Below are 27,298 nucleotides of genomic sequence, written 5' to 3'. Positions count from 1 at the left end.
CACTTAAGATTGGAGCCAAGAGGCCTGTTGACATCAGGTAATTCAGGACAGTTTAAGATGTCTCAACATTTCTTTCTTTTTACACATGAGGAGAAAACAGGTTGCACAACTACACCACAGTCACACCAGTTGGACCGCATTCCTCCTCAGTGAGTGAATCCTGCGGCCACGTCGGTGCATCCTACGAGTACAACCACTTGAAAGTGACATTCTGGGGAGACGTTTCAGTGAAACCACTGGACTGGAACCACAATAAGTTAGGAGACTGCGCCACCTTGAAACCACTTTTCATTCATGCACGAGATTGAATAAGCGACCGGCATACAAATGACGGGGCCTTGAATGACGCTTGATGCCGTTTGTTTTGATACATTGTAGTAAAGAAAGTGGGCCATGCACGCACACACCAGGACAATGGACATTTCAGACAGCTGACAAAAAGGATAACGAAATAGTGACAACTTAATAGCTACCTTAGAAATGTCCTTGTGATTACACACTTCTGGCTTTGATCCTCCTCAGCACCATTATAATTGCTCAAATGTGTGTATTTGGGGAATTTAAGATAGTTTTGTGCCTTTCTTATAAAAAGGACAACAGTATAAACCGAAGGCCAAATATTTAAAAACAAACCGCAAAGTTTTCACAAGGATCTTCCGGCAGGGAGAGGTGACATGAGAACAAAGGGAAGTGTGTGCCAGAACAAGCACCTGTCGGTAACAATCCACTGGAAGAACTTCATAGCAGCTCTCACTGTGCTCGACAAAACCAAAATAACTGCATTCCACACATGATCACCATTCCCAGAAAAACAGTGAAACCCCGCTGCGGCTCACACACTGACAACACGGAAGTCATTTGTCAAAGCACTATAGCAGATACATCAAGGAATGGTATTACATTACATCATTACCAGCCTAAACTCATTTTGCAATAACACTACAATAACACATCATCCATACTGACACTTAAGAGGACATGTTCTGCTGGAGCCAAATATTTTCCAGTGATCTGACGTATGTCTGAACTCATTTTGTCGGACTGAAACTGTTGTTGGAATGATCCCCGGAAGAGCTGACTGTGCCGAAACCAATGACAAACTTTATTCAGCAAACATCACAAAACACTGTTGCAACAGCACCCGGATGAAGGTCATCACGGGGAGAGGAAATAGAACTATACTTTGAAAAGGACTAAGGAGCTTACTCGGCCACCCGAGGGACATTGGATCAAAAAAGGTGATGGGAAATATACAGCGTTCCCCTAAAGTGGGCTTGTCATGATAACTACTTTAGCTGGACGGTCTATTGTCCCAGAAATAAGATAAGAGATATATATTGTTATATAGTTATTTTTCAGACTAAATGATAAAATCATAATATAATAGTAAAATAAAACAATCAGACCCTTCCAAAGATGAATAAGTTTAAATTAAACATAAATCACACACACAACCAAAACAATGAATAAAATGGACTCTCTGGGTTTAACGAAAATGTGCAATGTCTGCACAATGACAAATTCTTACGCTGGTCGGGAAAACTGAAGATACGCGGCTCTACAAACAAGGACTGATAGAGAACAGGTTTTTTTCACAGCCTCTTTTCAAGGGCTGAATGTGTTTGTGGCCACAAATCATATCTGAAAGCTGTTTAGATAATCTGCCTTGCCACAGTGCGTCAAGATTGGATGACTGGTGGATACTCCAACGATTGCGTCACAACAACCTCAGGATTGCAGCGAGACACGTCCGTCTGCTTACTTCAAACAGTGAGTAATGTGCATGTGATCTCCTGAGTTTGCCCAAAGACCTCAGAGAGCTGGCGACCGATTGGCTGCTGCCAAAGCCTGGAGGCAAATTTGTCACCGTGTTGCCTTAACAGGGACGAGATTGGACCTGATCAATAACCTGTTAGAGAAGCTAACAGACACCCATGAATTCTAATTAGACACTCAGGGAACCTCATCTCTACAGAGCATGACATATTACCATAGAGGGAGGGGGAGGGCAGACGATGCATTAATAACATGGTGAGAAAATGGCTGCCTCGCATGTCCACATCAGGAAAAATGTATCTGACTCTGTGTCAAACCTTGCAGCCATTTGTCTTCATCAGTTTTTCTTTACAGCATTAAACAGCGCTGCGTATGTCCAATCAGTAATAATAAATAATACACCTATAAGCAAAGTTACAAAATGTACAAATAAGATCCAGAATCAAAGAGGGAAAACGAGATGGAATCCAAAAATAAGCCAAACGGTAAAAGTGAGTCTTCAGAAGAGATTTAAAAGAGGATACTGATTTGGCCGCTCTTAGATCTCCAGAAAAATTGTTCAACAGCTTAGCGACCCTGACAGCAAAAGCTCGGTAACCTTTAGTGAGCAGTCGTGGTTCTGGATCTCAGGCTCACAGCGAGTCAGCAAAACGCATAAGGAAGGAGCCAGGCCGTTCAAGGCTTGAAAAACTAGCAGTAAAATCTGAAAAATCCATTCTAAAACTCACAGGTAACCATGTGAAAGGCAGCCAGGATTGATGTGGTCATTTATCTACGTGTTAAAAGCCGGGCAGCAGCGTTCTGTATCAATTGCCGTCTTTGAATGTGTCGCCTGCTTAGATAACGTCTCGAACATAACCGGATCATCAATCAAACATATGCGAGCTAAATTATCATTTTGTTCTTCAAAAAGGAAGACATCAAACTAGAGCCAATCGAGTTGCAGTTTACACCCGTGTCTGTTCACTTCCTAAGTTGAACCCATCCGACATTTGTGTTAAATTGTCACAATTGGCATATGAATTATTGTGTTGTGGACAAAAATGCGCTCCGTGAGGTCACAGTGACCTTTGACCACAAAATTCTAATCAGTTCACTCTCGACTCCAACTGAACGTTTGTGCTAGATTTAAAAGACATGTTCGACATTTTCTCCCGAGATAGCTCGCTCAGGAGAATGGAACGCGAGTACGGACCCAAAAACAAAATGTCGTTGGCGCGGATAACAAAGGAACGAGGAATCCTTTCCCGTGGACAGACATGAAACATTTGCGCATGCAGAGGTTTGGCAGGAGAAACAGCAGCGCTGCAGCTCGGAGAGCAGAAGGGGCCCCAGCAGCAGCTGGCCAAGGAGCTGCTTACTGGGAAGGTGTGCGTGGAGGGCAGTGGGCTTTACATCTGTCCGATAACAGATGTCATGGCCACAATGGGCCCGAAATTGATTCTTTGGGAGGTGGAGCCTCTCGGACAAACAGCTGAGTGGGCTGCACTTGCAGAATGAGCACGGACCAAGGCCCGTCAGCGCGGGCACAGGGCCAACGTTTAAGTACCACAGCCAACCAGGAGATTGAACTCTGAGATTGAGTCTTCTCAGCTGATTTATTACCCAGAGTGGAATGAAAGATTACAACTGGAGAAACGGAGGAATGCGCAAGTACCACGGTACCAAGAAGCAATCCGTCTTACCTTCCAAAATGAACTCCTGAGATACATGGCGAATACTCCAAGAAAGTCAAAACTTTGCTCGGTCCTTCAGTGTCACATAACTGATATATAGCACGGAATATAGGTAACATTAAAGCCTTCAAACGCATGGTTCTGTCCCTCTCCATAGTTGTGTTTGGCCTCAAAAAAGGCAACCAGAAGCGGAAACCATTTCAGATGTGCCTTAATTTGTCATTACCATGCATGCCGCTCACACAGGCTGGTTACGTGCAGGCGTGATTGGAAATACTGTCTGTGCGACACGTCTGAAACAGTAAATGTTGGCTTGATGAACAGCGGGACGAATCATTTCAGACAGTCACAACAGAGAATCAATACTTGTATTGGTGATTAATGGGAACGTAATCGTTTTCAGCCCTGAGATTATGATTGCTCTCTCGTCTCCTTCGTCCGGTTCCTTCCTCTCCGATCCCTCGTTTCTTCTCCCGCTGTTCTCAGTCTTTCCCCTCCTCCCTATTGTCCGCACTCCTCCCTCTTTGACCCCCATTTTCTTTTCTCTGAACCTGTTCATCCTCCTAGTGTAAATCCAATGCCACCTTCAAAAGAAAATCCTTCTCAGGAAATTTCCAATGCAGCGACGTGCCAGCTGCCTCCCCTCTCTGTCCCTGTTATTGCCTCTGTCGCAACATCACAGGGACGTTTCGTATAGAGCCAGCCAGGAACAAAGTCCCCAAATAGGCTCTCACACAGAGGGCAGTGAGTGTGCATCTGGAGGAAACGCAGTTCAATCAACAATCAGATAACCTATCGCCTGAATCCCTCTCTCCACATCTGCACCTGCGTTTTGATTCATAACCGTTCATTTCCGTAACACCATCTCAATTTCATTTCTTGAACCAGGTGCTCACAGCCACATAAAAAGGGACTTTTTTTCTTCTTTTTTTAAATCATCCTGTGGACAAACAAATCAGGGTAATTTCTGCTCAAAGGGTGCTTTGTTATTGTGATGATTTTTTTTTTGCAGGGTACCAATCTGATACCAATGCTTTGAAACACACACACACACACACACACACACGGTAGTGAGTGACATGTGTTGTTGTTGTTGTTGTTGTTGTTGTTCCTGGGTCGCGTAAACAAAACTGCCGTACTTGCTGCCACCCGATCCACCATTATAAACTGCAGCTGAGGCAATTCTAAAACTGGTCTTGTTATCGAAACCGCTCTGGAACCAATGTCCCAAAAAATACATTGTTTACATCTAATCAGCAATCAGAATTATTTTTCAAGCGGAAACATTTATTTTAAAAGGTCACAGAGTCATAAAAAGCACAACTTAAACAATGTGCAGCTTTTCACAAAATAAATTGCGACAAACAAAAAAGGATGAGCAGTATTTGTGTGATGCAGCAGAGGAGCTTATCGCTCCTCATGATATATAGCTCTGGACTCCGTTATGTAAATGCACTGTTTGGATGATGACCTTGTCTCAAAAAGGATGCACAGCTGTCGGGACCAATCACTGTTAGAGGGAGAGCAATTAGGAGGCAAGCTGAGGGAAGGAGGTAAGGAGTCTCTGAGGTAGAGTGTGTGTGTGTCTCTAAACTACACTGACCATTTGCACCAGCAGCAACCTGCAGACTGCTGCTGACATTGCAGCACGACCAGCCAGTGAGTAGAATGATCAGCACTCACTCATCTCCACTGCCTTTACACATGCCTGCCAAGTCATGGTGCCTGCCAGTGAGCGGCATGGCTCATTCGAAAAAAATGCTATCTTTTGTTGCTGGCCTGTTCGTTTCCGCAATGCGTCTCTACGGACAGCATCAGCAAGGTAGAATGAAGAAGGATGCCCAAGCCGCTAAACATCTGGGGCCAATTTAGGGAGCTCTGCTTTTCCCTGATGTTTCCAAGACTGAAAGAATTATGCAGCAATCACATTGCGCAACCCTTCATTCTCCTGCTTCCATCATTCATTTCCTCCCGCCTCACTGGACTGACTGTGTTTGTCATGCACTGCAAGGGAGGGGAGGAAAGAAATGCAAGATAGGAGGAGGCAGAGGTGTAAAGCCCTGTTAGACAGGGGGAGTGGACAAGGAGATGGTGAGGCGGTGCAGGGCTGCGAGTCGCAGGAGGAGAGGGCTGCTCCACAGAGGGATGGAAAAGAGTGTCAGAGGCGTGCTTTGGTATTCACAGCAGCCTCTGCCGTACGGGGGCTTCAGTGTGCCCATCCGCTCGCACCGCCGTCGCTCGCCACTGACAGGCTGGCAGGGCGGAGAAGTGTGACAGGTTTGGGGAATGAGCCGGGAGAGCAGCCAGTGGGAGGGGATGATGGGTGGATGTCACATCAGGTGTACAGCTGCGATACGCATACACTTAAAAACACACACACACACATGCGCACACACGCTCAGAAAATAGGATGCAGCAGAGAGAGCACAGAGAAAGCTCCCTTTGCGCTCAGAATACTGAATGGCTTCCATGTTTGGAGCTGAGACGAGGAACTGGATTCAAAATTATTTTGCAACCAAGGACCATTGACAGTGAAATAGCTGTATAAAAAAAAGGTTAAAAAGTATCGTTCATAGATGTTTGTTTTGTTTTTTCGTCACTCAACGCATTAAGAGAATGGACTTTGGTTGTGTAGGTACAATTCCCACCTTATTTTCAATGTATATTCTGAGGCCAATCTGGACCGGACTTTTAGTCTCAGATATGACAAAAGCAGCCAGTGATTGGAACAGAAGTTACATTTACCGAGGAGAGAAGGAGCCCCAGAACCTGAGAGATGCTGACAGCTCCCCTCAGCTAGTTTAGAGCAGCTTAGTCATGGAGGCACTGCACCGTGAGGGGAGCCACATTAACACTGGCTGTGCGCTCTTTGCTCTGCTGCGCTGCTGATGGCAAACCTATGAGGTGTTAACTTCTATATGACAACAGCAGCGACACAAATAGAAGAAAAAAGAAACTGAGATTGCGTAATCTTGAGGTAGGGTAGCAAATCACCACATGATGTTAAGGTTTCGAATCAAATCTGTTCTGTATTTCCGCAAAGACTATTTGCAAACTCTGGCCATGATCAGATAGTTGTAGCGGCCTGGGGCGGCTTCTTGTTGTTTGCAATGGGCGTCGAGCATTTTGTGCTGCGCTTTTGCTTTGCTGAGCTAAAAGTCCAACGTAAAAATTATCAGGTTCGTGTCCATAACCAATCAATAAGTCTATAATGTAAAAGTAGGCCTAACTGTTGCATTAAAACAGTGAGGTACGGCCATGAAGCCGCGTTAGCTCATACTGTTGAGCATTAGAGTACATTTATCAAACAAAAAGGTACCACAAGACTTTGACATTTTATAGATATGCATTTTGTTATCGATTGTATCAGTTTTTTTACTTCACAGGTAAGAACACTTCAACACAATAATTACAAACTGAAAAATTCCATCTGTACCTTGCCTTTCGAAATGTATTCATATACTGTGCTCAGAGATAATCTCTGGAGTAGCACTGTAAAATGTGAACCATCGTCATCTCAGTATATCATGAGCATTATTTAGATACCTGACTTTTTCCGTGAAGGCAGAAGGTTTTCAAAACCCTTTTCCCAGTTTCCATTTTAGACCTGATTTGTGAATCAAGATCGCTCCAGGAACTGAGAGCTAAATGGTCTATCTATTAAGCTCCACGAGGCAAAAACAAGCAGATCTAAGTCTGTTTACAGCATTAATCAATGAGCTGCCCACTCACAAGTCTTAAAGCCGCAATAGGTATCTGTATTGGCCTCTACTCTCAATTGCCCCCTCAAGGTTACTGCCTATTGCCTTTGCTCCTCTCTCTGGATGTGAGCTGCATACTGAGTGCATCAGCTGGTCTGGAGCCAGAGGACCACTCCAGGCAAACTTCTGTTTTCTGTCCTGACAGTGCAGAGGAAGTGTGGAGCCGTCTCAGCTGTAGCGAAGGCGCAAACATGTGTTTGATTTAGAGGCTGCAGGTGTAATTGTCACGGCTGGCGAGTAAAATCACTCCCTTTAGTGTGAATCACTAAAAGGAAGTTTGATTCTGAGGAAAGGTGCTGCAACACTTCCACATGTTAGATTAGGATAAAGTAGCTAGTGAAAAAGAAATAAACAGTACACTGGTGATGGAATAGGACGGGAAGGAAAGGAACCAAGGCAAAAGTGAGAATCAAAGTGCACTCTATGATTATATAGCAAAGGAAAGAAAATACCAGTGGAGAGCGGGAATGGCCGACTGTGATGATAAGGCATAATCGGCTGAGGGGAAAAGATAATGTAAAGACAAACTGGGCAGCAAAGAAGGAGAGGGGGGAATCCAACAGGGGAGAAAGCAAATTCTCAGTAAATTCTCCACTTTCAGCCTGATGGAACTTGTTTTTTGCATACATGAAACACTGTGCCGTTTCTTTTGGGAACAGATGCACAAATTTCCCCCGCCATTAAGTCACAACATGAACACTCTGTGGTAGTCTTCATTCTCACTCCCAACTTTCCAATCTCACAAGCATACAAGTATATATGCACAGCAGTCGGCCCAACATGTGATCCGCCCATCAGCCACCATTGAGCCATCAATGATGGATGATGCTTGAATTAATCATGAGGAAGAGGACAGAGATATATAAACACACAGCGAGGGCCCCAAGGGGACCAGAGGAGCCTATATGGTAAGCAGCTGGCACATGTCAAAGTGTGGCTTGAGCATCAGAATACAACTAACATTACATAACACAGAGAACAATTGTACCCAAGGACACACGTTGGGGAACTGAGAGAATGCACTTATGCCAAACTTGAACAAGATTAAACATCCTAACAATACAACATTGTCAAATTCAAATCGCCCTTAATGTGTGTTTGAAGCACTACAATCAGTGACAATGTTGGTCTTCTGTGATGCATTAAAGTGATCATGATAATCCTGTGATACTCATGTCAACCACATCCATTGACTATAATCAACAGGTACACTTTACGTAGAGCACAAGGACCAATCAGCTTCACAGAAAAACACCAAAACTAACCGACAGACATGATGTCAAACTGAGTCACCGGGCGAGCGCAGCATCCTGAGGACTTATGGATAAGGACACAATTGATTAAATTAGACTTAGACTCACCTTAACGCAAGCAGGCCGACACGGTCTAAGCTGGTGAGGCAGCCATTAACAAAGCTGAGCTAAGTGTTTGCAAAGTAGCACTCTCAGCAGTGCCTCTATTAAATCCACACACACACACACACACACACACACACACACACACACACACACACACACACACACACACACACACACACAAAGCGCTGCAGGCAAACAGGGGCTCGGCTGTGAGTCCCCTCTTATTTCTTCATAGTCCCACCTGTCCCAAGTGATGTAACCATTGTAAAGCACTTTACGCAGCATGGCACGTCCGTGTGTATGTGTGTGCGTATGGGGGTATTTGTGGTTCAAGTACACACCTGGTTTCACAGTCTTCAGGCGGATGGGCTCCCGAAAGTGTCGGATGACGGCCAGCGTGTCCCGGTTGGTGAGTCCGCTCACCGGAGTGCCGTTCACCTCCAGCAGCACGTCCCCGCTGCAGGGAAACCTCCCGACGTGACAAACCATCGCCTCCGAAAAGATGTGCCCGTGGTGGGGGAACTCTCCCAGCTCGGCGCCGCCAAGCACCTCAAGCACCGCGACCAACTCCCCGGATCCCCCCCACGACACGGTGCACTCCTGCACTTTGGTGGACCAGTGCTTCTTCTTCTTCAGTGTCTTGGACATTGTGTTGGTAGCGCGTGTAAACCTGGAAGGAAGTCCAAGAACGAGTGTCCTTCAACGCAAGACCCGCTTCTGAACCTAGGACGCAATGACGCATGGGAAAATCAGCGCAGATTGGAGAGAAGTTGAGGCGGATTTTTTGTGTTGTATTCCATACCCGGGTGAACAAATGCTCTCCTTTTTTCTCAGATCGCACTCCCTCTGTTGATGATCGATCCTTCCATTTGAATTACTAGAGCATCACCTGTCTGCGACTGGGATGAGAGATCAGCTGCGTCAGTGTCGCATTGAAGCGGAAAGTGCTGGTTCTGGTGCGTCTCGATCCCACACCCCGCCGGTTCACAGCGACGTGCACTTCAGAAACAATAGCTTCTTCCTCCTCAGCTCCCGACCTCGCAGAGCAGGACGGATCCTGAGAGCCCCGCCGTTTGTGCGCTCCGGAGAGCCCGCGAGTTCCACAAAAAAGAAGAAGCGTGGAGTATATATTCCACGTACCAGACAACCGTAGTGCCCAGAAAAAAACTACTTTAAAAAGAAAATACTTCCCAAAGAGCTGCTCCCTCTGGTCCAGTGACAGCTCTTCATCCGAGCATACCGGAGTCAACTTTACTCTGCGCACCTGTCCTCCTCTCCGGCCCCCCTCCGCGGTGACATCAGCAGAGGCAGTCCTTGGAAACGGGAAAACATACCTGGCACTCGGTCGGATCAGTAATCCGACCCGTGGCAAACTGAAGCCCTGCTGCTCGTTCTCCGTTACGCGCTCGCTGCTCTTCCACGCTGTTCTGCTACTAATAATAACACTACGCAGCCATGCAACAGACGTGATCCGATTAGGCTTCACTCCATAACTTTTTAGATCTTTTTCCGTGTTGCTTTCCTGGATGCAGGAGCTTCTGTCCAATCAGAGACTAGGGAGGCGGTCGTAAAGTGTCTTCGTTGAACCAATGATGAATGGCGAGAGGCGGGGCTATTGTGATTGAGAAACGCTGGGGTTTTGTTTCCAAAGGCGGAGCTTTCCAGCCCCGGGACACATCTTTTCACGTGGGAAATGCTGATTGCAAATTGGGGATAGCCGACCTTCAGTTTTTAAGCAATTTAGCAAATGTTAGTTATTTATTCTGTGTGGTTATTTTACAAGGTGTGATTATTTGGCTTCATTGTTATTGAAATCATGGAACCTTTCCTGCTTTCAGAACTGAGGACTCGGCTACTGGTTGGAGGCAATTTCTTGAGCAAGTCTGCCCTCTGGTGGTTCATCTCATCCCAAGCACCCAGGACAACACTGCTGCCACTGTACTATAGTAATGGTACTATAATACAATAATCAAACTTATTGTGATTTTTTTAAATATTAATTAGATATCAGAACCATAATAACCAGCATATGCACTTTCACACACACACTTTGTTTCCTTGTTTTTATTGTTTCTATCTGCTTTTGTTTGGTGTCATTTAGATAAGACATTCCTTTATTAGTCCTGCGGTGGGGAAATTGCAGGATTACAGCAGCAAACAGGTAAAGTGCACATGTAGAGAGACAAATAGTAAATTAAATTTTTTTTAAAAAGTAATATAGATAAACAGTGGTAAAAACAGTAAAGAATCCACAATAGCAATATTATATATACAGACGTAATAATACGAATAAAAAAAAAATAAGTATTTATATTGCACTAGTTGAAGTGATTAAAGTGACCAAAGTGATTGAAGTGACCGAGGAGGTTTTGTACCTCCAAGAGATTGTTTGCTATATTCAGCCCCTGAGACAGAGCCTATACTCTTCCACATGCAGCCTAAAAAACAACAACTGAGTCTCTTGTGTGCGCACAATATAGTTTAATAAGTTAACAGTTAAGGCAGCCAGAGGTGTAATCATAACACTAGTTAATATGTCATTTTTGAGGATTTGTCAATGATTAACATTTAGTCAAACTTCAGGCTCACCTCCTCGGTCAGCGCCTTCACAGGCGGCCAGACAAAGCTGAGCCCATTTTCTAAAAGCAGCTGATAAACAACATTCTTATTGGGATTTTTCAACCTGCTGCGGTTAGATTTGATACTATGAGGTTGCGAATGTGTGTTTGCTCGATCGTTGTAGCATCAGGTGTCAGGGAGGAAAACGTCAAAGTAATATGTCGCAGTTGGACTTTTTTTTTCAAGTATTGGTTACTTAATAGTTTTACTTTATACACAGGGGAAAACTTTTTATGACCTCACCTACTGATAGGATCATCCGTTCCTCTCATAAGTGAGTGAACACATAGCAAATATTGCAATGCAAACTCATAGGCTACTCCTCTCCTCCTATTCTCCACACGTTTCTTCCTTCGTCTCTTGTTTTAGATGAGGAGACTTGCTGTAATCATCATCATCCCTTATCTGTTAGCTCTGAGCACAGTTTTAGTGGTAGCTCTGATTTTCTACAATCTCCACAAGAACAAACCAAGACAATCTGGCGCCTCAGCACATTTTACAAATGGTATGAATTACAATAACGGTATATATCCTCTGTATAAAACCACTGAAAACACAATAACAATCTGAAGTTATTTTTAATTAGTGCCTGAGAACAACACCAGGTGCTACTATATCATTGATTCACAATAAACCTGCAGTTATTGCTGTGTTTTTCAATAGGCCAGCAGAGTGTATCCCTGACTGTAGCATATCTAAGCACTCCAAAGGTCCAGTCAAATTTGAATCCCTGGGAAATCCCCAGAGAGTCTGTTTTTGAGGAACTAGAGTGTTGGCAGACAGGTCGTCAAGGCCCTATTTGTAAAGGTTTGCTAAAGAAGAGGAACAGAGGCTCCTCTCCTGTGGTGGTTTAGTGCCTCCGAGGTACAGCATAAATATGTCTGTTTGTATGTGAAGAAATCATCAGTGTTTTCAGAGGGAGAGGGGCCAAATGAATGAATTAGATATATAGTGTATTGCAATTCTAATTGCAAACAGAGAATAAGGTTGCTGACGGATCTGTTATTAAACACCATAAAGACCAGCCTGAAGCTAAGGAGTTTGCAGAGTGGATCCTCTTCCGGCTACAGTGTGTAAGCATGAGATTGTGCAGCGGATGTCAGATCAAGCGTCTTTGAGGCCTACAGCCCAGGGAACCTTCTTCACTTTCTCTGGACTTTCACAAATGCAACGGTGATACACAGCTTTGGTTGAAACCTGAACATGACATCTCCAATTCCTAAATTGAGCACCATGATGAATTGTTTCTCTTTGCCCAAGAAGAATTCAGACATTGCAGATCCATCGCTGAACTTCTCTGAGAGGTCGGTGCTTCTGGTGGCAAAGCAGGTTGCAGAAGGCTTGGTGAGTCCCTTTTGGTTGGCTGATTATTCCCAACAAACTACAACTTAAATAAGATCAATTTAGATGTCTTGCTTTGATGTCACTATGTACTGCAGCAGGTTGACCCTTCTCTTGAATGAATATTTCAACCAAAGATTGATGTTGTTTGGCTGTAATTGGCCCCTCCATCAGGATTACCTGATGTCAGAGCACAGGCTGGTGCATGGTGATGTTGCTGACAGGAACATCTTAATTGGCCCAGGCATCTCAGCCCGGGTATCTGGACTGGGCGTGGTATTTACAGGACCCAAAATGGATCCACCAATTAGGCAGAGGGCAGCAGAGGTGCCTCTCAAATGGCAGGCTCCAGAGAGGATCACGATGCAGCTCAGTATCAACCAAAGCGACGTGTAAGGACAGAGATATAGCTAACAAAACAAAACACGCACAAACAGCTATCACAATCAATATGAGTCAAAACATTTCACATTCACTCTTTTCCCTAGGTGGTTATTTGGAATCTTACTGTATGAACTGATTACCATCAGAAAAGTTGCATGCTCTGTTATCTATACTCATATTATTGAAAGTTTAAAAGAAAGTATAATATATTATATAAATGTATAAATATGCTCATTTCGAGGCGCATACTTGTGGGTTTCTACTAGTACATGTTTAGCTGCTTTAATGTTGAAAAAATGTTAATGGAAGTATAACTTTATTCCCACCTTTGTCTGAAGCACTCGGCTTTAGCACCTGTCTTTTTAAGGACCTCTGCCAAAAAATACTGCTAAAATATATGCACCTTTGCAAAGGTATTTCCCAAGCCGTGTGTGTAAATACTTAGATGGGGGTAGTATATTACAATTAGTCTACAAGTGTATGGAGAGTCAAATCGGAATGGCTTGTTGAATCATATATTTTCTTATTCCGGCAGCCCACAAAAACTGAGTAGGTTGTTTTATTTCACAGTATGCGAGTTAGTAGACACTCCAAATACCCAAATGTATGTGCACAAGCACTGAAATTTTTTTTTTTTAACGATACGTCCCCTTTAAGCCATCACTAATTGAGCCTTTTCACATATTCTAAATGTTCTACCATCTGTAGTGTTGGATCATGACACAATGATGATGCAGCTTCAAATGTTTCCAGAAAAGTCCCATTTATTTATTTCAGGCTCTCCCCCATACCCTGAGCTGGAGCCACTGTCTGTGCTTCCAACACTACAGGGATCTTATCGAATGAAGAGACCAGAGAATTGTGGAGGACCTTTGTAAGTGAATTAGTAAGAAATAGATCCACTTAACATAGAGTAATATATATCCCCTGATGTAGTGTTAGCAATATATACTCATTGTTACAACCCGACTCAAAGGCATGAAGGGAGCCCAGACAAGTGTAAAAGTAATAAATAGACATTTATTTAAAGAATACCAAAATTTACTGAAACAAACAAAATATATAACAAGTAGTGTGAGCCAAAGAAGCGCAGCCAGCTGGGTAAGGAGGTGACTGGCATCAATGTCCAGGTGGTGTGTCTTTACAGCCGGTACTTCCACCAGGCTCAGGTGTGACTCATTAAAAGTATTGTATCACACAAGCTTCCTTATACACTCACCTAAAGGATTATTAGGAATACCATACTAATACTGTGTTTGACCCACTTTCGCCTTCAGAACTGCCTTAATTCTACGTGGCATTGATTCAACAAGGTGCTGAAAGCATTCTTTAGAAATGTTGACCCATATTGATAGGATAGCATCTTGCAGTTGATGGAGATTTGTGGGATGCACATCCAGGGCACGAAGCTCCCGTTCCACCACATCCCAAAGATGCTCTATTGGGTTGAGATGTGGTGACTGTGGGGGCCATTTTAGTACAGTGAACTCATTGTCATGTTCAAGAAACCAATTAGAAATGATTCGAGCTTTATGACATGGTGCATTATCCTGCTGGAAGTAGCCATCAGAGGATGGGTACATGGTGGCCATAAAGGGATGGACATGGTCAGAAACAATGCTCAGGTAGTCCGTGGCATTTAAACGATGCCCAACTGGCACTAAGGGGCCTAAAGTGTGCCAAGAAAGCATCCCCCACACCATTACTCCACCACCACCAGCCTACACAGTGGTAACAAGGCATGATGGATCCATGTTCTCATTCTGTTTACGCCAAATTCTGACTCTACCATCTGAATGTCTCAACAGAAATTGAGACTCATCAGACCAGGCAACATTTTTCCAGTCTTCAACTGTTCAATTTTGGTGAGCTCTTGCAAGTTGTAGCCTCTTTTTCCTATTTGTAGTGGAGATGAGTGGTACCCGGTGGGGTCTTCTGTTGTTGTAGCCCATCCGCCTCAAGGTTGTGCGTGTTGTGGCTTCACAAATGCTTTGCTGCATACCTCGGTTGTAACGAGTGGTTATTTCAGTCAAAGTTGCTCTTCTATCAGCTCGAATCAGTCGGCCCATTTTCCTCTGACCTCTAGCATCAACAAGGCATTTTCGCCCACAGGACTGCCGCATACTGGATGTGTTTTCCCTTTTCACACCATTCTTTGTAAACCCTAGAAATGGTTGTGCGTGAAAATCCCAGTAACTGAGCAGATTGTGAAATACTCCGACCGGCCCGTCTGGCACCAACAACCATGCCACGCTCAAAATTGCTTAAATCACCTTTCTTTCCCATTCTGACATTCAGTTTGGAGTTCAGAAGATTGTCTTGACCAGGACCACACCCCTAAATGCATTGAAGCAACTGCCATGTGATTGGTTGATTAGATAATTGCATTAATGAGAAATTGAACAGGTGTTCCTAATAATCCTTTAGGTGAGTGTATACACAGCAACGAGTTACCTCCTACGTCCGTCGCACCCACAAAGGTTTATCAGTTCGCACACACCTAGTTTTTAGACAGTTTTGATCACATTCTAGGTGAGACTGGCCGCTTTGAGTAAGACAAGCCTTTTCAACCACAAGTTCCTTTGTACTGCATAGTCTGAACTTTCTTTACCCTGTACAAGGTAACAATAGGAAGTGTAAGCCCAGTAGCCATTTCTTAGTAAAAGACACGTTATGGGTTCACAGCAAGGACACAGGTATATATATATATATATATAAATATAATATCAGAGCTGCCAACTTTTCAAAAAACCTTGGAGTGAGATTCTGTCGGGGGTGACTAACATTTTGCTGCGCACGCAGCCACACACGTTGGTGGCTCAAATATCAGGAAATTGGAATTATTTTGGCGTTGTACCCATGTTGTACCCTGCATTCTGGTGGTTTGTGGGGCCCAAAGTTGTTGATAGGGGCGGCCTACTGGAGATGGACAACATTGGTTACATTCTGTGAAGCAAAGACATAGCTGATGGTCGACCCCCAGGACATTTTGGTTTAAGTAGATGTTATTTCATGCATTTTAGTGGATTTGTGGGTGGTATGCTAAAGATGTAGCCTGGTACCAGCCGAATTTAGCCTCACCCACAACATTTGATTTCTGGAAGTTCGGCCTGGCACTGCTCTATTGGGAGAAATTATCCAAAAGCAAAAATAAAAAAAAAATATTGTGTGTGCAGTCACATGGTAATAAAAACAACATCAGTATACTCCTTTAAAGGTTTACGCGTTGGTGCCAATTGCTGTCGAATCACACTCAAAAGTGGCTTCGTCTGCGAGCGAGTGACGTAAGATCCCCGGGCCACACAGAAAGAATGGAAAAAATAATAATCGAAAAATATATTTAATTTTGAAGAATGACCGGATACATCCGTCTGTGCGTCTGAGCCTCTTAGTCAAGACATGTCAAGAGGCTACGTGATAATGTTACTCCGAAAATGAAACTAAAATATACGTTTCAACTCTGCTGGAGTGCCGGTGTTCTGGATTAAATTAATGGCAGAATATCCTGAAAACCTGCAAGCAACATCCAAACCATGAATGTGAATACAGATCGCGATCAGTAGTGTTGCATGCTGCTGGATGTGGAAACCATGAGTGTGAGTAGGGACGCGAGGACTACTATAAATATCAGTCAGTGATCATCAACATTATGTATTATAGTAAATATAATGTTTTCTCTGAGCCATAGAATATAGTCGTGGCCGGCGATCTCAGAGGCCGGGCCGCTTGATGACGGAGGTGGGCCGTGAGAAATTGGTTGTGTGGCGTGAGTGCGTGTGAAAACATGCAAAAGCGTGTGTCACACGGCGAAGAAGAGAGTTGGTAGCTCTGATAATATGGTTATACATATTGTACCATTGCATTATATATATATAGTTGAAGAAATAGACATTTTGGGAAATAAAAACTTTCACATTCCGGTGAAAATTTTAAAGAGAAGTCAATGCCACTCTCAGGTCTGTCTTTTAACATGACGCTACCGCAAGCTAGTTAGCATTGTTAGCACATGTCTCTGTCCCAAGGTAGCACGACATCCGTCTAATAGCATATCTAAAGCTCACTAATTAAAAAAAATATCCCATTTGTTTAATTTATACAAAAACCAAAAGTGGATAAACGGACAGGAGGCAAGGCAAGGAAAGTTTATTTGTATAGCACATTTCAACAACAAGTGCTTCACATAAAACCATTAAAAGCATCAAAACATAATGCAAGAAGAAAACCAGATTTAAAAACAATTAAGAACATTCATTAAAACATAGAAATGCATTCAGAAAGCAAAATAAAGAAATAAAAGGATCTACAGCTTTCAGGGACCTTGTTCCAGATATGTGGAGCAGAAAAACTGAACGCTGCTTCTCCATGTTTAGTTCTGATTGTTGAAACAGAAAGTAGACTTGTCCCAGACGACCTGAGGGGTTCGGATGGTTCATAAGGCAGCAGCAGATCACAAACGTATTTAGGCCCTAAACCGCATGCTTTATAAACCAGCAGCAGGATTTTAAAGTCAATCATTTGTTGGACAGGAAGTCAGTGCAAAGACCTCAGAACTGGAGTGATGTGATCCACTTTCCTGGTTTTAGTGAGGACTCAAGCTGCAGCGTTCTGAATCAACTGCAGCTTTCTGATTGACTTTTTACAGAGACCTGTGAACACACCGTTACAGTAGTCAAGTCTACTGAAGATACTTTCATGGACAAGTTTCACCAAATCATGTTGAGACATAAACCCTGTCTGGATCCATAACCACACATAGACTTCTGCCTTGGTTTGTGGTTTTTAACATCAGTGATTGAAGCTGAGCGCTGACTTTCAATCGTTCATCGTTCGTTTAATCTTTATTTAATTGAAGAACATTCTGGGACATCCAGTTGTTGATTTCTTCAATGCATTTAGCCAGCCCTTGCATGGGATTATAGTCCCCTGGTAGTTATGTAGATTTGTGTGTTGTCTGCATAATTATGATAACACACTTTGTTGTTTTTCATAATCTGAGCCAGTGGAAGCATGTAGATGTTGAACAGAAGAGGCCCCAGTATCAAGCCTTGGGGAACACCAAGGCTCCTTGTCAGCTCTGATGTGTAATTAGCTACCAACACAAAGTATTGCCGGTCCTTCAAGTAGGATTCAAATCAGTTAAGTGCTGCGCCAGAGAGTCCTACCCAGACTTCCAGTCTTTCTATTAGAATGTCATGATCGACCGTGTCGAATGCAGTACTGAGATCCAGTAATACTGAGAATGAAGTTCTGCCACTGTCTGTGTTTAAGTGAATGTTATTGAAAACCTTAACAAGAGCAGTTTCTGTACTGTGGTGCTGACGAAAGCCAGACTGGAAGACATCAAAACAGTTATTTTCGGCCAAGAAATTGTTCAGCTGAAAAAACACTTTTTCCATTATTTGACTTAAAAATGGAGGACAGATTTTGTTATCCTTGAGCAGAAACAGGCTGTCAATCTTTGCGTGAAGCTAACCGGCTAATGGCTGGAGCATCAAATTTAAAGGTCCAGTGTGTCGGATTATTAGTATCATCTGGTTGCAGATTGCAACCAATTTAATACCCATCTGCTCATCCCTTCCTGTTCAAGCCAGCTACAGCCCGGGTTTTGTTTGTCCTTTCTAGGCTACTGAAAGGACTAGAAACCTGTAGACCTCATATGCTAAAGGTCAATCTTCTAAGATAAGAAAAACAACTATTAGTTTCAGGTGATTATACACAAATGAAAACATAGTTATGAATATTATATTACATTTCTGCTAATAGATCACCATAAATCCTACACACAAGCCTTTTTACAGACAGACATGAGAATGGTATATAATCATCTTACTTTCAGCAACAAGCGACTTCACTGTATTTCCAAAAATGTCAAACTATTCCTTTATCACAGAGCTGTCTCGGCCACCATAAAGCATTTTTGAGTACAACAGAAAGGCAGGACTGCTCTCATAGTCTCATGTGATACTAAATGTGGCAACACCTACTAATAGGAAACAACATAATTGCATGATTATCATTATTACCATTAAATATATATTATATACAACTGTATGTAATGATATGATAAACTCATGACATTGAAAGCAAGTCATTTCATTATAAACTCCTGATTGTCAAAAATGTATGGACAATAAAAGCAAAAGCACACATTCATTAAGATCTTCTTTTAATCATTGGGCACAGTACAATGTTTGTATTTGTAATGCTCTTGGCATGCGTACATTACTGTAGCTTTACAGTTTGAAAACCAAAACACTCACACAGGAAAGCAGAATGTACCACAGTAGATTTGTGTTCAGTCTGAATATAGGGTTGGGCAATAATTCAGTAAGATAATTCATTGTCTTTGAATGCAATCAAATCATCATTAAAACAGACATTGAGATATCATGATACACGACTGTTGTCTAAATCGATAATAACAAGCACATAGCAACTCAATTTCTCAGATGATTTGATGATTTTGCACTAAAGTTCTGAATTTAATGGGAAAATAGTCAGTACTCTTTGTCAAGTATTTCATTTGACACAGGAGTAAACAAAAATAGGCAATACCATGTGGTTATTGCATATAGACATTTTTTTTAATTACCAGAAAAAAATAAGGATATCAAATGACCTTTATTGGAATATAAAACTTCAGCCACAGCCCCAGCCCAACAATGCACTTTACACTTGAGATTTTTTTTGGTTATTGTAACCAGGTCAAGAACCACAATGGGTTTATATCAATATCAGAACCAGAAAACATGGCCTTCTGTTTCATTTTTTTTTTATTTAGAAAATTCTGCTTTAATTTCCCTCCAGAAAACTCTATGAGGGAAACTCATTTAGATAACTCATAGTGTTAGCATTCTATGGGTTTTCTAACTCTACCCTCGTAGAATAATACATTAAAAAAATTATACAAAAGTTCATGTCGTCCGGGTTCTGATATTGTTTATAAAGAGGGTTAAAATCATTAAAGCTATCATTAAAATCACTGAACTAAAGTTGACATCTCAGATTACAAGCTAAAAGATGACCATTTTCAGATGGAGTTCAAAATTAAATATGGTTATACTGTATCATTTCAGCATTTGTCACACACGTAATGCACGGAGGCATAATTACACATTGTGAAACTTCCTCGTGGGTCTTACGTGTCAATGCATCTCCACCAATAGAAATGGTCATGTAGTGCAATGTTACAACACCTTTAAGGTGGAGGCAGAACTTGCAGCGAGGGTAGCCCGTGTGTTGCTCTTTAAGGGTAAATTCACATTGAATCACAAAGCAGAAAACTGCTGTATGTGTCCCCACATGTTGTTGCATTTCTGACTCCATCTCAACTTAACGGCTACCATAGACGTGGTCCAGTGTGGATTTACTATTTAAACTGCAATGCCTCTTAAAACAGAGGCAAACACATACAATGACCAAATAAAATGACACAGAAGAAAAATAGAAGCATTTTGAAAACATTCAAAAAGCAAATCTAATATTAGGAATGACTGCACCATTACGTTCGAACGTTTCTTACTGTAAGTCACTGGATTTTAGACCCCTACAAAATGGAAAAGGTGGATTACGAGGCAACCCACATCCTGACCTGAATACTGTGAAAGTGATGTGACATCAAACCTGATACAAACATTAACAGTTAACACAAAATTGGTGAAAGTGCTGTATGAACGCCCGTTATTGTGTTATAAAGAAGAAAGGACATGGAATTTGAATCTCATAAAATGCTGCGGAGAAATCTTGTATATGATTGATTAAAGGCTTTACCTACGTACTGTAGCAATCAAACAGTTACCCATTAAGCTATGCTCAAGACACATCATAATAAGAGTTATAATCCTGTGTGATTAGATGATAAAATATTTTAATAACCAAATTAGAAGCAAAAATCTATAAAAAATATGTAATTATTTAGTTTGAAATAATTTCTTTTGACATCATCCTGTGATAAAATGATGTGCACTGCTGCTGCGTGTTCACAACATTGATGAAAGACTGGTTAATTTTGAAGTGAGAGATTACACGGGAGATGAACTTTTGTGGAACAAGCCATCTGACATCTGAAAATGCAGCACAGACAAAAGACAGCATGAAGGCTCATCCTTACTTCAGTGACATTAAAATGCACTTTTCATCCCTCACTCTAACTCTCTTGAATCTAGGCTCTGTTTTACAGATGTTGCATCAAAATAAAGGTCAAATAGAGCGAGTGTTCGTCTGTGGAACATGAGCATGTTTCAGCTTGGATCCTCCATGGCAGTAGGGAGCAGCAGCAGTCTGGAAGCCTCAGTTCACCCAGATGGGCCATAGAGGCTAACCTACATGGGAGTTTTGGACAAAGCCAGCACCCATTTTACACTTTGCTGCTCCAAAGGGATGTTGGGAACAAAATGTAGGAGACTGACCAAAGCAGATAGTACACACATGCAGGGGGGAAGGATGAGCAGAACACCATGACAACTCCTGAAAATAACACAAAAATAGAAGTGTAGTGAGATGTTAAAGAGTAAAAGCACTGACAAATTGACAAACTCAACAGCAGCATGTGTTGGCAGAAAAAAATCACCAAAAATACTGACATGGCTAGATGCCGCTACCACATATCTGCATGGGGTAGCGGCATCTAGCCATGTTGCTCAATGTTGTACCTGATATCTGAGTTGATGCAGCATTTCTTATATGAATTATACTCAGGCATATGCAATCATTACTATTAGCTCTTGTCCAAGAGAGATGTGAATCATAATGTATGTATTGTGTAATGGCTTTACCTCCAGCGTAGACTCCTTTCTTCCAGGCTTGGGACTCCAGTATTCTGTCATGGGGGTAGAAGCTCTGGCTGATCATAAAGAGGATCATGGCCACTGCAATGATACGCAGCAAAGCCAGGTTTCCCCCTGACAGCAGAGAGGCACTGGACAGGATGGCGGAGGAGTAGATGCAGGGCAGGCCGCGATACATGAAGGGGATCCCTATAGGGACCAAACAAGAACACATCTTCAGTCGGTCCTTAAAATTGTAAAACCGCATTCAGTAACTATATATTTTGGAACTTACCGCTTGTAAAGAAGCACAGGCGGACAAACACAGACAGGACGTAACACACGCATAAGATGTTGTCCAGCAGGTCAGATGTCCTTAGGAGCAATGAAGTGGCAATCCCGAAGGTCGTGAAGTCAGCAAAATCATCTAGCTTCGCACCTGAAAAATTCAAATGAGAATGAGACTGTGTCTCTGTGAATTTCACAAGGGGATATGAAGTGTGTTGGACTGAATTGTATCCTGAATAATTGGCTTTAGAAGAGCTACTAGTAAGCGCCAACTGTTCTATTATTACACTTATTTAAAGCCGACAGTAATTTAGTCATGAGTTTAAATTCTATCAAAGTGTTGATATGTTGTCATCTCTCCGGTATGGTCACTGGCAATGTTACCGACAGAGGGTTGTGTATGAGCGAAAATCCCCAAGTGGAAATATCAGAGTCCGCCCAAAGGGCAGCCATTCTGTCAACAACATTCTCCACTGCCTCATCTCTTTATCCCTCAGCAGCACAGAGCATGTTTTCAGCAGATGAGGATGAGGTGATTCAGGCCCCGGCTCAAATGACAGAGGTGGAATTCCACAGCCCAGGGTCAACAATTTTAGCAATTTCAGATATGCAGAGAAGCCAAAGCAAAGGGATAAAATAGACAATTGGGGCGTGATCCTGTGGAATTAGGCTGCTTAATCAGAAAGTGATTGTTCATTTGACAAAATACGTGAGGGGCACACAACAACATCCACCTGCAAAGTCATGCAGAAAAACCCTGTCGGGACACAAAGCCCCGTGAAATGTGCAGCCAACGATGTATTGTGATGATGCACCTGGGAGCCGTTTTTTGCTTCGGAGAAAATGTGACCTTATACACTGGACACTATTAAAAACCACTATTTGGGCCTATTGACATTGCTGTGATCTTTTGAAAACAAGTCACATCTTATGTTCTGCTTTGGGTGCCAATGGGAATGTCATGCCATACACACATATACAATAACCTGAAAATTGTATGAATTGTGGAGTCATTAGAAATATGGTAAAAGCTAAAAAAGATGCTATTTGACAAAGCTCAAATTCCATACCATTAAATATGTATGATTATTCTATTGGATACTTTGTAAGACTATCCAGAGTATTCAGTTGCAGTGTTTTCTTCTGTTGGTTCTTGTTATTCATGACTTTGAGCAGCCTGATTGCAAAGTCCGGACAAAGGACTATGCAGCGAGCCAACACCTGAGTCAAAGTTTATCTTTGGTAACGGCTCCTGGCAACAACACTCCACTTACCCAGTGCAGAGCAGGCACTGAGTCGCCTGGCAACCGCTCCATCTGCCAAATCCAGAAGGTAGCCAATCAGAACCAGCCAACATGCAGCATGATGGTGCCTGAAGAAAAAATTACTTTTAATAAAAATGAAGGATTTCAAGTTTTCAAAGTCCTATTTTAGTCCGTAGTAACCCTAACCAAATCCTTAATTTGAATAAACATTTATGTTTTGTCTATTTTAGAGTTTAAACTGAGCCATAGAGTTTGGTCATCCTGCAATTGAGCCCGACTAATGTTTCAGATAATACAATCTAATAATGTAAACTCACCCATTTAGACTGCTGAGAATGGAGGCCATGCCCATGACCATGTTAGCGATGGACAGAGCATTGGCTGCATTTTTACGGGCAAACTCCTTGATCTGGAGTCCTGTGGTGTCATCGCTCAGAAAGAACTTGTTGGTACACTGGAAGAGACCTTAGACCACACAACAACAGCAGTTAGAAGTTGTATGTGTTATGTCAACAACCCCTGCCCTGCTAAAGCTAAAAGCTAAATCTCTACTATCATCAGGTGACCATACCAGCTGACCTTTTGATGAAGGTGTCTAAATTCGGGATAACTTAATGATATCCCAGTTTGAGTCAAACTTCAGTCAAGTGAAAGGAAAAATGTATAAAGATTCTGAAAGTATCCTTCATGCTTTACCAGTTATAGAAGAATGATGAATTTATATATTATTAATTCATGTATACAATATTTTGTACACTATCTAGTGGGAATACACATGGCAAGATATTGTAGCATATGTGTGTGTGTGTTTCTTTTACGTTTTTTTAAACAAAATATTACTTCAAAAGTGATTCCTCTGTCTGATGTAAAAGAAGCATCACTTACCAAGACGTATGTTTATTGGACGAAGACCGACCTTACGATACATTCATCCACTTTCAGATCACTAAAATGCATTTGTTACTGTACATTCATTCATTCGCAGCCTATAGCATGCAACATCACAGTGTCACATTATCTACTCATTACATTATCAGTTATGTCTATGCAATAAACATTATTATAACATTTTAACTAAAAGCAGCATGCAATAAACTTCAAAACTTCATATCAATGGATAATATTTGAAAAGGAAAAACATCAAAAAGGATACATATCTGAACAGGATGCATGTGGAGTGTTAGCGCTCAATAGTAATCTCATTAGGGGTCAAATACACACAAATACTGGTGTGGGAAACAAGTTATGAACATTTAGGGGACTACCACATACACCAATGGCTAGAGTGAGATTGAGTTGGATCTACTCCATAGACACGTACCAGACGTGAGATCTATTAGCCTGATCACACGTGGTCGTGACCTGAGATAAGGACTTGGCAGCAGCACTCGCATAGCTCAGTATTCAAATCTATTAATATCACTGTAGCTAAAGCGTTACTGGGGATTGTGGTATCAAGATAGATCTACAACCTCTCCTTATTTTTTTAATAACACATATTCTAAAATACCAAACTGCATTGGGGTACAAAGCCAATTGTAACTGTTTGTGTGTTTAAAGTGCTGTTAGTAAAATGAATGTCTGGCTCGCCCCATCCAAAAGCCTCTTCCTCCCCCCACAAAGCTGTGATGTTTTTTAATGATGTGCAACAAAGAAACCAGTGTTTCCTGTCTGCCTCCTCTCTTGTGAGTTTATTGCTTTCTCTCAAGTCATAGTACTGTCCAAGACAGAATGCACAGATAAATGACCTGCAAAATTTTAAGATTTTTAAATGTTGCAGTAGCAACCCTTCAAGTGTTTTTCACCCTGAACTTCCTGTGATCCCAAAGCCAGGCGAGTTCAAGACACTCTTCATCTGAAAGAAAACAGCGTATGAGACACAGCAAAAGCCAACAATAACTTACACTTTTACTTGACAGCATGCTTTCTACTTCTCATTTGGGATTTTAAAACAATTCACAACCTGGCATTTGGATTGTTATCTGAAAACTGTTCATGGGTAAACAAACACATCAGTTAATGCAGTTTGCTAATGGAATAGTCAGGTTCATTAACTTTAGTCACAGTGAATACAATTAAGGAGGCAACACATGTAGCTCCATGTGCAAAGTCAGGGAGGTTGCAGATCTCACTGCCAAGTTTTGCTCTAACCACTTAAGACACAGTCTTGGTCACAAATAAAAAAGGGGATAAAGGCAGAGACAGTCAATTTTAAGCAGGTCTCGAATTCTGGATCGCTGCCTACTGACTGCAAGGCATGATGGGAAGGCCCTTATTATGTAATTGTCTTCTATGCTACAGTAACTAGTAACAGCTTTTAAGACTAAATGAAAACAAGGAAAACAATTCAGAACAGGGATAAGCTGGCTTGAACTAACCGAACAATATAGAATATTTACATTTTCACAGCGTTAACTGTGTTTTGTGATAATGACACAGAGTCAAGGAGAAAAGGCAATACAATTGCAATTAATTCTAAATAGTATACACCAGTAATTAAACATGTATTCCTGTACATTCTATTGGATGGGACTTGTGATTCTGTAATTCACAGGATATACTTAAACGAGTGAATATCAAAAACAAAACATTCTATCATAATAAACTATCCTCAATCTGTGTGGACTATATACAGTGTAGATTAATGCATTTGTATTGTAATCATTTGAACTGTTGATGTCTATACCTGCACATTATTTATAATAATTGCATATCATAACTTCCTCTTATTTACTTCATGCTATATGTATTGGTATTTTTTACAAAAATGTTATTCGGTCCAAGCATCTTTAAAATTCCTTCAGCACATTTGTGCTTATTTTCCTGCCCAATTCGCTTCAAGCAGACCTGCATGTAGGCTTGACCTCTGGCACCCCTGTAAATAATAATCCAACTAATGAGGTGAAATTTAGAAAGAAGTACCTACCAGAGGAGGGAGACAGCAGGATCATGATTGTCTCTGGCTCACAGCTGTAAAATAAAGAACATTTTAGCATTATGCCATTAAACCACAGATTGTTTAAGCATGATAGATACATTTACACTATATGAACATAACCAAATAAAACAAGGTACACAATCATGCCACAATAAATCCTTCACAAGATGTGGGGTTATCAATGCCTACGCATTTAGCTATACTGCTACCAGTTATATTGCAGATTTGGACAAATCTTACATGCTTTGCATTTGCGCAACAATCACTCCTGCCTTTGTTGAAAGTATAATTGTGAAATCTCAGATTCATAATTGGCTTTATGTCAGAAAATTCACCCATAGGTGTTCTATTAGCTTCCCCAATGTGATTCTGCTTCTGAAACTTTGCTGGTCTACGCTTTACTCAGCACCAGCCCTTTTGTGACGCACAAAAATATCACCAGCTAGAATATAAAAACCAAATGATGTAAAGTAAAAGGTGAGTACCGCACCTCTCCTGTAAAACTAAAATACATGTGTCATCGCACACCCTTTTTTTCCCTCTTGAAACATCCCAGCACCAAATTACAAGAGGTAATACAATTAGACAGGTGCGTTGGTAGATCATTTAAACTGTGATTATATGGTTGTTGTAAAGTGGTCCTGCGTTGGTTAATTTGCTGCCATGTTTTTTTTTTTTTTTTTTTTTTTTTTTTATTGTTTTCATTGAACATTTCGAGATTATATTATTTCTTCTTATATAGAATATCCTTCTAGCCAGTATTGCTTCGTAAATTTCCCCTCAGCAATAGTTGATGGTGAAGATATTTAGAGACGTCCCCCGCATGAATAGACTGGAGATTGTAACTGCGTCACAATCTAACTCATGCGATGCGGGCCTATATTTTGTTCTACAAATATCTATATTCACTCTTGATGATGGACATACAGGTACCAAATACACATGCTTATTGTCTCATCTTACCTGAAAGGATCTCCAAAGATTACAAAGTATAGATAAATCCAATGACGTAGACGTTAAACGCGCACGAGCGTGTTGTCTTTCCTTTTCTTTCTCACGCGATTGATCTCTTTGTCCCTTCACTGACTTCCGTATTTTGAGTTGCAACGCCTACTACTGCATGCACA

General features: G+C 41.7%; 3 protein-coding genes across 3 annotated transcripts in view; 1 reads left to right on the top strand and 2 right to left on the bottom strand.

Moving 5' to 3' along the window:
* Window positions 1-9,219, bottom strand: part of magi3a (membrane associated guanylate kinase, WW and PDZ domain containing 3a) — a gene marked incomplete at its 5' end in the record, with an annotated part of 103,560 nt that extends 94,341 nt beyond the window's left edge. Inside the window, one exon of the mRNA XM_079226674.1 lies at window positions 8,913-9,219. Within this exon, the coding sequence (XP_079082800.1) occupies window positions 8,913-9,219 (307 nt within the window). The remainder of the gene's footprint in view (window positions 1-8,912) is intronic.
* A 256-nt stretch (window positions 9,220-9,475) lies between these two features.
* LOC306743974 (tyrosine-protein kinase STYK1) lies at window positions 9,476-13,793 on the top strand (the record flags this gene model as incomplete). The annotated part of the gene is given in 10 exon segments (XM_079226534.1): window positions 9,476-9,694; window positions 11,560-11,695; window positions 11,854-12,035; window positions 12,216-12,249; window positions 12,252-12,287; window positions 12,290-12,363; window positions 12,451-12,534; window positions 12,706-12,923; window positions 13,020-13,114; window positions 13,693-13,793. Coding segments are annotated over 10 exon segments (1,179 nt in total).
* A 5,277-nt stretch (window positions 13,794-19,070) lies between these two features.
* LOC306743577 (transmembrane protein 269-like) lies at window positions 19,071-27,258 on the bottom strand. The gene is made up of 7 exons (XM_079226105.1): window positions 27,135-27,258; window positions 26,160-26,203; window positions 23,551-25,088; window positions 23,243-23,340; window positions 21,976-22,119; window positions 21,690-21,890; window positions 19,071-21,381 (listed from the first exon to the last, which is right to left on the bottom strand). The coding sequence occupies exons 3-7, from the start codon at window positions 23,589-23,591 to the stop codon at window positions 21,272-21,274; spliced, it is 594 nt and encodes a 197-aa protein (XP_079082231.1). The 5' UTR covers window positions 23,592-25,088; window positions 26,160-26,203; window positions 27,135-27,258; the 3' UTR covers window positions 19,071-21,271.
* Between the last annotated feature and the right edge of the window lie 40 nt (window positions 27,259-27,298).

This window comes from Taurulus bubalis (assembly GCF_910589615.1).
Source record: "Taurulus bubalis genome assembly, chromosome: 11".
NCBI lineage: Eukaryota > Metazoa > Chordata > Actinopteri > Perciformes > Cottidae > Taurulus > Taurulus bubalis.
Note: the sequence above shows the minus strand (reverse complement) of the source record. Positions and strands in the feature narration are given on the sequence as shown.

Coding starts and splice junctions, on each gene's coding strand:
- LOC306743577 (XM_079226105.1), bottom strand. CDS start 23,591: ATGGTCATGGGCATGGCCTCCATTCTCAGCAGTCTAAATGG. Junction 22,120..23,242: donor CAGTGCCTGCTCTGCACTGG/GTAAGTGGAGTG, acceptor TGAATTTTTCAG/GTGCGAAGCTAGATGATTTT. Junction 21,891..21,975: donor CCTGTGCTTCTTTACAAGCG/GTAAGTTCCAAA, acceptor TGGTCCCTATAG/GGATCCCCTTCATGTATCGC.